The sequence below is a fragment of the Pantherophis guttatus genome, chromosome 2 (assembly GCF_059756535.1).
Source record: "Pantherophis guttatus breed Tessera chromosome 2, ASM5975653v1, whole genome shotgun sequence".
Taxonomy (NCBI): domain Eukaryota; kingdom Metazoa; phylum Chordata; class Lepidosauria; order Squamata; family Colubridae; genus Pantherophis; species Pantherophis guttatus.
This window is the reverse complement of record NC_142064.1, coordinates 172,273,030-172,285,346: the sequence shown is the minus strand read 5'-3', so window position 1 is coordinate 172,285,346 and position 12,317 is coordinate 172,273,030. Positions and strand designations below refer to the sequence as shown.

The window sequence follows — 12,317 nt, the reverse complement described above, 5'->3', positions numbered from 1 at the left end:
CAGTGTAAAGCTTTACTTTCTGGAAATGCATACTGCTCACCTAGATTTTATAATGAGTCAGCTTGCAGGCTGCACTAACCTATGGGTTACTTGAACATGGTTTATACAATTTAAAATATAATTGACTGGATTCACATTACAACATGCAGAGCAGTAAACTACAGTTTATACTCACCAGGCTTGGATTCACACTACACATTAAGTCAAAACCAAACTAATTGTATTACAGCTGAGTACAATATACAAAACTAGTTTTTATCTGAAATATTATTTTTCAAGTACAATTACATACACATACACATACATAATAGCATTTACTAGTTCAAACAAAGTACAAAAACTGAGAGTACAGAATACAGCAGATTAAATATTAATACCTGTTTCCTTCCTACCACGTCCTCTCCCTTTAGTTTGGACTATAACAATTTCTGTTTCTTCCTGGGTCATTTCAGAGATTTTTTGTAGGAAGAGTTTTTCTAGAGCTTCTGCCATCAAAACAATATCATCTCCTTGCTGAACAAATAAAAATATATAAAATCACACATATTTGGAGTCATCAATCTAAAGACAGACCAGCCATATTTTTGCCATTATAGAAATATAGCATGAAAGATGGAGGTTACTTTGTCTAGTTGTTATAATGTAGTCTGCATATGATCTTTGTAAGTAAGTTAGACAGTGTCATGCATTTGTTGCTTAATTCATGTGTCCCTCTGCATTAAGTGACTATAAAGTTTTACTATGTTGCTCTTTTATGCATTGTAGCTTAAGCTGTATATTATATTTTGATTTCTTCATTTATACGTTAGTTCCTCTTTTGTCATTAACAGATAAAAACTGTATAATCATTTTAGCTATCAACCATACAGGAGGACCATTCAACATACAGCTTTATACATTTACTCTATCTCAAGGTTACATTACTAAAAGAGATATATTTTGTGTGTGAGTGACAAGACAGACACCCTGCAAAACTAATTTACTAAGGCTTTTTGTTGTTGTTGTCAAATGTAAGTGTTCTGGACAGAAATTTATGAGACTTCAAAGCACCTTTTCCTCTTATATACTTATTATCTTTAAATATGAAAAACAGTTTCATGTACAACTTATGGAAAAAACTTGGATCTGAACCTTTTTTTTAAACTGGCAACTCAACAAATTCCTTGTTTTTTGGTTTTATGTTGCTCTTTCTTTGCATTAATTTTTGCAAAGAGAAAACTCTTCTGGATGATCATCCCCATTCACAGGGAAAACCGATGCCCCTGACTGATAGCTTTGTTAATGTAATGCTCAGGAACATAGCATTTTAAATGTAACAAAATAATGATTCACCAATCATGAAAAATTTCAAACCATTTTCATTCTACTATCAGTCTGTAAAATATGCATTCCTAATTGGCTTTTTCAGGGAAATAGTGTGAAATCTAAATTCTGGAAGCATTATTTTCTCTTTTTCATCAGTATAGCATATTAATGTTATACTCTTGAAAGGTTTATTTAAAATATTTAAGATTTTTATTAAGGAAAATTATTGTTTTAAAAATACTTATAATAATAAACTACACATGTAAAGTACCAGAAGTCATGGCCAATGAAACTCTTAAGCAAAGTTGCATCGATAAGCGTGGAATTCTTAGGTTTTGTCTAAAGTTTGAATTTTAAAATAGATTATATTTATGTAAACTAAGAAGTATGTAACCTGTCACCTAGGGGTTACATAAGAACCTTTTGCTACATTCATTCATCTTGTCACCAATTTCAGACCTCCTCTAGAAGAGACTGTTTCAAATATCAGGCAAGAACAATCTGTTTCCTTTCTGTAGCCTGCTTTCAACAGAGGAGGTATGTTCAAGGTTGTTAGACAGAAAAACACAAGTTTTCTCATTTCAGTCCAACAGGTTGTCCCTGAGACACTATGGCCTTTTGAGAGAAAGAGAAAAAATTTCACACCTGAAATAAATACACCGTTTTACCAAGGAAGGAAAGAAGGAAAAGAGCAACTTGTATACCCAGATTTAAAGTCCATTCTTAACCACAAAATGCACTACAAAATTCATTTATTTATTTATTTATGTGATGGTGAACCAGTCACATGCTATTAGTCCAATATAGGTCACATGATTGCTGCTGGAGAAAATAGGGGGAGAAAGAGGAGCAACATACACCACTTTCAGCTCATTTAATAAATTTAAATAAATTTATCTAAGATTTAAATTTAATAAATACATATGTACAAACTAAAAAACTGAAATCTCAAATTGGAAATACATAGGTCAGTGATGGCTAACCTTTTTGCCATCGTGTGCCAAAAGTGGGGGGAGTGCAGGGGGGACCGTGTGCGTGGTGTGCCCACACCCATAATTCTATGTGCCCCACCCCCCTGCGCATGTGCGCGTGAGCCGGTGTTCCCCTCGCTTTTGGCATGCAATGACACAGTGGGCCCCCTAGGCCCATTTTTCAATTTCCACACTGCCAGAGCCTTTCTAGGAGACTGGGGAGGGCGAAAACAGCCTTTCCCAACCCCCCGGAGGCCCTCTGGAGGCAGGAAAAAGTCTGTTTCCCGACTTCCGGTGGGTCCAGAAGGCCCGAAAATCAGCTGGCCGGCACCCGCATGCACGCTGGAGCTGAGCTCGCGTGCCCACTGATATGGCTCTGCATGCCATAGGTTCGCCATCACAGACATAGGTGATACATCATTTGAAAGTCCAATTTATGAGAAAACTAACCTTGTTATAGATGTAACAATTTGTAAACATTGTATTGAAGTCCTGGATACATTCTTGTGCATTCCAGTAGTAGTTATTCTCCAAGCGTTTCTTTATTGTTCCCATGTCCATAGGAGTTTTAATAATTTTGTAATAATCCTATGGGAAAATAAATAAGGCAAATAAAAATTCCTTCAAGTTGCAATATATTTTCAAAAAATAAAAAACAACATATTCCATATCTATGATGCAAATTATTTCATGACTGAGAAGCATGCAATTTACAACCATAATTAGAGACCAAAATCTGTGGTTGTTGAGTGAAGCGGTTATTAAGCAAGAACAATTTGACTGTTTCACTCAATAATTGCAATCTCGGCACTCCAAGTTGTAGTTGTTAAGTGATCTGCTGTGTTGTTAAAAATGACAAAGCAAAAGAGTTGTATGCTAGAGGGACACAGAAACCCTCAAACAGGCAGCCTCAAAGAGGTGGCTGAAAAAGGTCCATCTCAATATTCAAGCAGGATTTTGGTATACAGTGCTTGTAGCATGGGGTATTTGCAACGAGTCTGGAAGGACAAGAGGAAGTTCTCTCAATTACAGATATAGCATGCCATGAAAACAAAAAAGGTGTGTTTATTAATGAAGGTTTATGAGGTAAATTACATTAATCTAGCCACTGTCGCATTTAACTGGATGAAGGAAGGATTTAATGAGTTGTACAAATTCATTCAATCATCTTGACAATTATTGTAATTATTGTAATTCAGGGGGAGTCAATTTTAGTTTAAAAATATTTTTAGCACTGTTTGAAGCTAAACACACATAGTCAGCTACATCACATAATCAACCAGTATCAATATAAACCAAAGGGAATCCTTTTGGCAGGTGGCAGCGGCTTGTGACCTTCTCTGGTAGCGTCCCTTGGGGAAGATGATCACAAATGGAGATCACATTCATGAGGTGCTTGGAACTCATTGTACCATGTTTTCCCAAAAATAAGCCCTAGTCTGATTTTTAAGCGTGCGCCTAATATAAGCCCTACTCAAAAAATAAGCCATGCACCGGAGGCAGTGAGGGCGCAGGGGCCAATGGTGTCCGGCAGCAGCCACAGCCTGCACAGCGATGAGTTGATTACCTGTCCAAGCAGCAGGTGGAGGCAGAAGCGGGGAGGCAGGTGATCTGGATGCACCACGCAGGGCAACCAAGAGTCAGTGGGCCAGAGCAGGCAGGCGGCACGGCACGGGAGGCTCGTCTTCGCACCGCAGCAGCAGATGAAGGCAGAGGCACGGGGGAAGGCAGACGATCCCAATGCTTCACACAGGCCACAGGCAAGCAGAAAGACGCAAAGATAATCCTCTTGCGCGGCCGGCTGCCCACTCCGTCCCACCATCTCTTGGGTTGCCTGCTTGTTGTGGCCGCAAGCACGCAGAAGTGGGCTGGTGGCCACGTGGGGTTCTGCTGGATAGGGCTGCTGGAGCCACTGCTGCAAGGTAAGCGTCGGGGAGTGGACCGCCTGGATGCGGGGCCCTCAGATAAGCCGGTGTGGGGTACGTGGGACAGTGCTACATCCCCGTCTTCTGGCAGTGGCGGCACTGGTATGCTGGGCGGCCTCTTGGCCCATTGCAGCCACGAATAAGCAGAAGAAGCAGGCCTCTCATACATGGAGGAAAATACAACTTCCCCTAAAAATAAGCCCTAGTGCTTATTTTGGAGCCCCACAAAAATATAAGACTGGGTCTTATTTTCAGGGAAACACTGGTAAGTGTGAATAGGTTGCCAAGGGCTCATATTACAATCAGGTGATCTTGGGGGCCTGCAACGGCTGTAATTTTGAGCACAGCTCTAAATCCATTCAGTGTCACTGTAATTTTGAACAATCACTAAACAAATAGTTGTTAGGCAAGAACTGCCTATATCTTGTTCATCCAATAGTCCTACTTAGTCAAAGTATGGAATCTATACCTAAAAAGCCATCAAACCAGAATTTTAATTATACTGACTAGACTGGGCATGGCCGAATTTTTTTAGCTCTTCTCCTAAACCAATAGTTGAATATGCTGATTATTATCATGCCTGTTGGCAGTTTATAGCAACAGTAGGCCAATTTTTTCCCCTTACTACTATCTTACTATACCTTTGAGTTCACTTAATGCAACTTTACTATAATCAAGTTATAGACAGGTTCTGTAACTTTTAGGTTAGAATACTTCTACAAACAAAACAAAGAAATAAGCAGTATCTGTACTATAAGATTTACTCCAGACAATTACTCAAATACAAATGAAAACCAAGAAGCTTTATGATGTGTGTATGTATGTATACACATATATACATAATTTTAATTCACTAATTTAAGAAAGATAAAGAAGCAAATAAAAGTAGAGATGGTATGTTTTCCAAAACCTCATAAACACATAAATGGTTCCTTTTTCAAGTAAAGAGCAGGTAGTCCTTGCTTAGTGATTGCCTGGACAGCAGTTACTATGGTGATGAAAAAATAACTCTGCAACCAATGTCCTCATTTACAACCTTTTCACCATCTCTTTCTATCACATGTCCACTATTAGTCAATTACTGCATATTGGGCTGAGTAAGATCGTAAGCATAGTCATGATTTTTCACTTAGCAAATGCTACAGTTAACAACCTGTGTTCCTGGCCCCAATTGCAATTGCTAAACAAGGATTACCTGTATTCCCGTTCAAAAACTGTTCATTTGTCTAGAATTGGACAATGACTAAATCAAGCTTGAACAGGACAGGAAAAAGAACCGCCATGTCCCGTCTGAAACAAATTTCTAGTTGGAGAATACAAATCACATATGGCTGTTACTATATATACACTTTACAGATCTTTCTGTTAAGACAATATTCTGCTTATAATAAATATTTATTTAATACTGTTCATTCAGAGTGTAGAATGATACAACTTCTACTCAAGAAATTATGTTTCTAAATTAGACAGACAAGGCCAAAGAACTGAAATCAACTGAACTCAAAGAACACACACTCGCTAGCAAGTCACCTTGGCTTCAAGCTAAGACAAGCAATCCGTTAGAGCCTGCTCCAGCCAGTAGCAGGGACTCTAAGCCGCCAAGCAGGTCAGCGGATCAGTGGTATTATTTAGGTGGAAACGGTCGTACTGGCAAGCTGGGAAACCAGAACTCCACCGGCGGCAATTTTAGCGGTGAGATATGGCCCAGCTAGGATAATCTCAAATAGGAGGGTGACCTGACAGGAATGTTGTAGAGGGGGTGGGGGGGCCTGAGCCCCAAGGACTCACCACCTCTAGACTAAAGTCCCAAAAGTCCAAATTGAAAACTCAGAAGAAATCGATGGAAGGTTGTGATCAAAATAAGAATCAGGTGAAATCCAAAGTGTGGAATTAATAATGTAATAACCAGAGCAAGCCTAGATCAGTCTCTTCAGCTTCACTGAGTGAATAAAACTGACACCAGTCGAGCGAAGGAGGCGGAACCAAGGCTAAATTTAAAGAAACATACACTCAGTCTCTGGCTAATACACTATTGATAACCCACGCTTTGGATTCTCCAAGCAGCGCACTGGAGAATGTCTATTATACTTTTTCATTTACTTTCTGTCCCTATTATGGCAATAATAGCATTGTGATTAACACCAGCTGTCTGCAATTACTGTAAGTTCGAATCTCACCAGGCTCAAGGTTGACTCAGCCTTCCATCCTTTCTAAGGTAGGTAAAATGAGGACCCAGTTTGTGGGGGCAATAAGCTGACTTTGTATAAATATACAAAAGTATGAAGGCTATTGCTTAACACATTGTAAGCCGCCCTGAGTCTCCGGAGAAGGATGGCATATAAATCAAATTTTAAAAAATAATAAATAATATAATCTATCTATATTACTATCCTTATTTTACTATGATCCTCTTTTATTTCATATTCATATTTTTAAAAAGTAGCCCACAGCATGTTTTTGATGGTTTCTAATTTATCAGGAACTCTGAAGAAAATATAACACATATATTGCTTTTTCATCCTCATAAAACAGCATATTTATAGTTTGTGATTGTTACATATTCCAAAACAAACCCATTATTTATTTGCTGTCCACATTTTTTTTTAAAAAAATTCACTTACATTTAAATTTCCTTTCCCCATGTTAGGTATACTTACAGGGAGGTTTAGCTTGACAGCATCCACAGGCTGCTGGAAAGGCCATGAAAACTGATGTTTCCATAGTGTCCTGAGCACCACTTTGAGCAGGTACTGTAGTTGGTTGGTCATGCGCTTGGGTTTACTAGGATTTGAAGTCTCAGGTGGAGATGGGTTAAGGGCTGCAGGATTGCCTTGTTGGGGTTGGGTCTGTGCCTGTGTTGTAGACATTTGTGTAGCTTCTAGTCCATCCCCCATTACTGGCAAATTTCTCAGTCTTGTCCCAGGGCCACTTTCTGAAGACATGCTATCGATCCCATTGCATTCTGTACCAGTCACTCTGCAAAGCAAATTCATAAATTAATTAATTGTATATGCTATCCAACTCCCAATGATGTTACAAATTATTAATACATTTTAAAACAATGAACAATATAAAAAGCACACAAAATAAACAATGATAGGGGAGAAAACAAAGGTAGATAGGATTAAAGAAAATGTGGCTTCAATCACCTTTGCTAAAAGCCTGGAGAAATAAGGAAAAATTGATGAGTGGTTGACAGTTGTCAGAAACACTGGCTCTAATACTAAGCAATAATATGGCTGAGTGCAATTCTGAACCAAGGTACATTCAGTCACTAAAGGGAGACTCCCCAAGGATGTTAAGTATATCACTTAGAACTCATCACAAAAAATATTAATATAAGAAGTCTGCTCTGGTTTTCAATAAAAAGAAAAACAGAGCAGGCCAATATGCATTCATTTTTCTTCTAAAGAATATGGGAATATTAAGCAGATGGCTGATGGCATAACACTCATAAAGGTCCATTAAAAAGTTAAATCCTGACTGTTTTCTCTAGAATATCCTTAACCTTCGTTCTTGCCTTTTTTCCCAGTGTCCCTTTCAGAAACATACATGAACCTAAGATTCTTTTTAACAATTCACCAAACTGAAAATATTGTTTTAACAGTAGAATGATAAATATACTTTGCCAAAAAAAAAAAAAAAAAAAAAAAAAGCAGAGGCATCAGTTGTGTTGTGGATATCCTAAATTCCACATTTTTTCATTTTACAACCCTCTAATCCAGCGGTTCTCAACCTGGGGGTCACGACCCCTTTGGGGGTCGAACGGCCATTTCACAGGGGTCGCCAAAGCCCTCTCTCGCCCCCCCACGCCTTCACTCACCCTCACTCTCTGTTGGATCGCCGGTCGCTTACCCCGCCCACTCCCAATCTATTGCTGCCTCCAGAGTCCCAGCTGATGGCTAGAGGGAAAAAAACTTTAAATTCTTGCTGCAGGGCTTCAAAGAGCCGCCCTACAGCTGATCAGTGTTAAAAGAAAACAAATGAATAGACCGGTGCCTGCAAAAATAGAAAAAACAGCCTCTTTCAGCTTCAGCATAGGTTAATTACCATAAGTTGATTTGATCAGCCTCCGGACTCTCAGCTGATTTGCTCTCAGCTGTTTTGCAGAGGGCTCTGTTGCTAGCTAGCTGCAAAGAGGTAAATTCCTGGAGCAGATTTTTTCCCCCCTAGCTATGCTGAAAAAGCGAAAATGAAAGTAATGCAGGGTCTTTGCTGCAACGTGACAAAATGAGGCAGAGAGATTTCTTTTTCTTTTTCAAAAAGGATAGTTATATAACTAATTGATTTATATTAAAATGTTGAATTTGTATTAAACAACTGCATTACATAATTAACCAATGTGAGGATGGATATAAAAATAGAATAGAAGGGAAAAATTGAATTTGATTAAGATTAGAGATGAGGATGAAGGATAATATTGGTTTTTTTAAAAAATAGATGAGGAATAAATATGGTAAAAAGGAAATATAGAAATTATAAATTTAATTGAAATGACTAAACACTGTGTTGAAAGAAATATCCTTCTGGGTTCTGCTCCAAGTGAGGAAAAAGACACTGGAAACATGGAGACTGCTTGGAAAGATGGTTTAATGGTGGACAAGATCACATGGCTTGAGTTCCTAAACAGAAAAGGGGCAGATACAGTAAATCCTCGGGTTTTTATGCTCTCTCTGGCTTTGCATTTCTTGGGGCCCCGAAAGAGTATCCTGATTGGTTGTCAGACTCCCAGGGGGTGGGGGTCTTAGCTAGCCTTGCTGGCTGATGCACATGTGCTTCCCAGGTCACATGCTTCCCAGGTCACCTGTGGTGAGTTTCGGTTGCTAGATGGAGCCCATTGTGTTAGTTTCTGTTGCTATTGTGTTGCAAATGTCCTTTGAGAAAGGATTGACTTTCTGCCTCTGTCCCATTAACAAAGGGTGGGGGGCAGGAAGGTGGGAGCTGCTTTGTCTGTAAAATATGCTTTTCCATTTCTCATCCAGGTAGGGAAATATAATATTCTGCCTTTTTAATATTTCCCAAAATATTTCATTCTTCTAGGAAAGGGGTGGGTGCTAACCTCCTACAACTGTTTAAATTTGTGAACCGGCCAAATACTCTGTTCAAAGAAAATACGTTGTATGTTTGTATGTGTGTTTCTAATTATTGCTATTTATTCATATTTGTTCTCTTTTATTCTTTAAAGTTTAACAATTCATTCTTTATCTTAATATCTTTATATTTGTTTGGGGTTGGCTTTCTTCCCTTTCATCTTTTTTATTGTACAGCAATCTTTCTCCTCAAACCTACCACCTCTCTCTTTTCTTTCCTTCTTACTTTCTCTTCCCCTCCTCTTCTTCTTCTCCCTACTTCCTCTTCCTTTCTCCTTCTCCTCCTCTCTTCCTCCCTCTCTTACCCTCACTCCTACTCTAATTTCCCTTCCCTTCCTTCATCCCTCTCTATTGCTGTATCCTTTTATGCATATGGACTACTCAGAGGGCTGAAAAAGTTATTTTTGACTGGTCCTCGCACTTTTGACCAGTCCTCGAACTTACGACTGTCCTCACAATTTACGTTTTTGCCCTATCTTGTCACCATGGTGAAGAGAAGCAGTTGTGAAATGAGTGACACGGTTGTTAAGAATGCTACAATGGGCATAAATGATGACCAGACATAACTGCGAAGACTGGTCAAAAATGCGAGGACCTGTCAGAAATCACTTTTTTCAGCCCTCTGGGTAGTCCTTGTGCACAGGGACTACTCAGAGGCCTGAAAAAGTTATTTTTGACTGGTCCTTGCACTTTTGACCAGTCCTCGAATTTACGACTGTCCTCACATTTTACGTTTTTTGCCCTATCTTATCACCATGTTGAAGAGAAGCAGTTGTGAAATGAGTGACATGGTTGTTAAGAATGCTGCACAGGCATAAATGTGAGGATGGTCATAAGTGTGAGGACCAGTCAAAAGTCCGAGGACCTGTCAGAAATGACTTTTTTCAGCCCTCTGAGTAGTCCCTATACACATAGCCATGGCCACCCGGTCACATGACTAGCTAGCCACGCCCACACAGTCACATGACCTCCAAACTACGTCCACAAAATAAGCCATGCCCACAGAACCGGTAGTAAAAAAATTTAGAACCCACCCCTGGTTGGGGGTCACCACAACATGAAGAACTGTATTAAAGGGTCGCGGCATTAGGAAGGTTGAGAACCACTAATCCCTTTTATCACGGTGGAGTCGGGGTGACTGAAAAGAGCTGCGCGTTTACTGTCCGGATCCCTTTTTGACACCTACGCAGAGTTTGCAGCCTGTCACTGCCTATGATTGAACTCTCAGCCTCCTGAGTCTGAGGTGACATCTTCACCTATAGGCCACCCCGCCGCTCATCCTAAATTCCACATATATATAAAAGACGTTTTTAGAAAACAAAAACTATAGTGATCTGCAATTCAGTATGACGTTTTGTTCATAAACACATGGCACAACACAGGAAAAGAAACTCATTAGGACTAGATTCAGCAGTCCATCTGCATTTAAAAAACAAAGGCCACTCTTTTGGAGACAGCAAAGTTCACATTTTGGACAGAGAGGGCCGCTGGTTTGAAAGAGGGGTCAAAGAGGCCATCTATTTCAAAATTGAACAGCCCTCTCTCAATAAAGGGGGAAGGATACAACATCATCTATCTCCAGTCTAAAACACAGTCCTTTCAACAGTTCCAAGAAGGTTCCACACCCATTTGCATCACTCAGATGACCCTGAGGACACAGATAAACCTCCAGGTGGCATCAATGACTCTCTAAAAAGAATGCAAATGACCAGCTGTCTCCAAGGAGTATAAATCATTCTGTTCCCCATCTAATCAGAGCTGAAGAAGCTTCCTGGATGAGAAGCTAAATGTTTTCAAAGAAAAACCAGAAAGTTCAGTTGCCTCTTGAAAAAGCACCTTTGGAAAATTTTGATAAGAGGTATAGTGGGTTTTTTTTTTTTTGTTATACTCAACTTTCAATGAGAAAACTAAACAATTCAATGCTTGTAATATTGCCATTCTAAATTATAGTTAATATTGATAGAATTAAAATATTTTATTTTTATTTTCTATTCTCAATAATTTATGCTACTTAATAATAGATGTTAATACATTTTAAACATATCATACAAACATACTTTTCAGGACATTGCTTTTAGGGATACATTACGGGTACGGCTAGTATTTATTGATTTTTGTTCATTAAACATTTTATTCATTATTTTGTTATGAGTCCTAATTGATCATGTTTTAAAAGCCGCAGGAAAAATTCTGAAAAGGTAAAATCATGAACTTAAATCTGATAGGAGTAATGGAAAGTGAATTTTTCTCTTTCCTATGCTTTAGTCTTGCATCAAAAAAAAAACCCCTTCAACAATATTTTGTACTGTAAGAAACTTCATTAAATACTATTCTTACAAAGCACTGCAGTACAGAAGACACCCAGGAGAGGGTGCCAAAAGAATAGAAAATATTACCAAGGACATTCAAGTTCACAGTTCAGAATTTTGTATCTGCTAGCTACAACTTACTGATGCCCATTTTAAATGTTTTGCTGTCTTGTTGGGCCTTAACTGTCTTGTTGAGATTCTACTTTCAAAACTAGCAACTGCTTGGTTACTACCAATAATTAAAACTAAATCATCCAAAACATCTCAAGGTAAAAGAGGGAACGGGTCAGCTATACTGGACTTAATTCTTACTAACAGAGATGAAATGATACAGGAAGTTGGAACAGGATGCAGGAACTTTGGGGGAGAGGGATCATGTCATACTGGAATTCAATATAATGCAGATATAAGCAATAGAACAAAATCAAACTAGTTGTCAGACTGCGGTGCTATCTCAAGATTAAATGAATTTCCAAACTGCCAATCTTTAAGGAAATCTTTCTTTAATTGAGCTCAGCCACCGGATCATGACTCCGCGCGGACAAGACTGACCTTTTGCCTCCCAATCCCTCCCTTTCCGACCCCCAAGTCTCTGCTTCTCATTGGCTGTCTTCCAAGTCATTCTTCAGACTTCTTTTCCCCGTCATTTCTCAGGAATGTGCCCCCCCACTGATCTCCACGACAACCAGGCTTCAAAGGGATTTTGCAGGCAAAAGT

General features: G+C 39.1%; 1 protein-coding gene across 10 annotated transcripts in view; it reads right to left on the bottom strand.

Moving 5' to 3' along the window:
• Nucleotides 1-12,317, bottom strand: part of BRD4 (bromodomain containing 4) — a 107,435-nt gene that overhangs the window by 50,379 nt on the left and 44,739 nt on the right. For all 10 annotated transcript variants that reach the window (XM_087883610.1, XM_087883611.1, XM_034407602.3 and 7 more), the window contains 3 exons: nt 6,859-7,177; nt 2,727-2,864; nt 378-513 (listed from right to left, as the gene is read on the bottom strand). In XM_087883610.1, coding sequence (XP_087739736.1) covers nt 378-513; nt 2,727-2,864; nt 6,859-7,143 — 559 coding nt within the window. In that variant the 5' untranslated portion in view covers nt 7,144-7,177. The remainder of the gene's footprint in view (nt 1-377; nt 514-2,726; nt 2,865-6,858; nt 7,178-12,317) is intronic.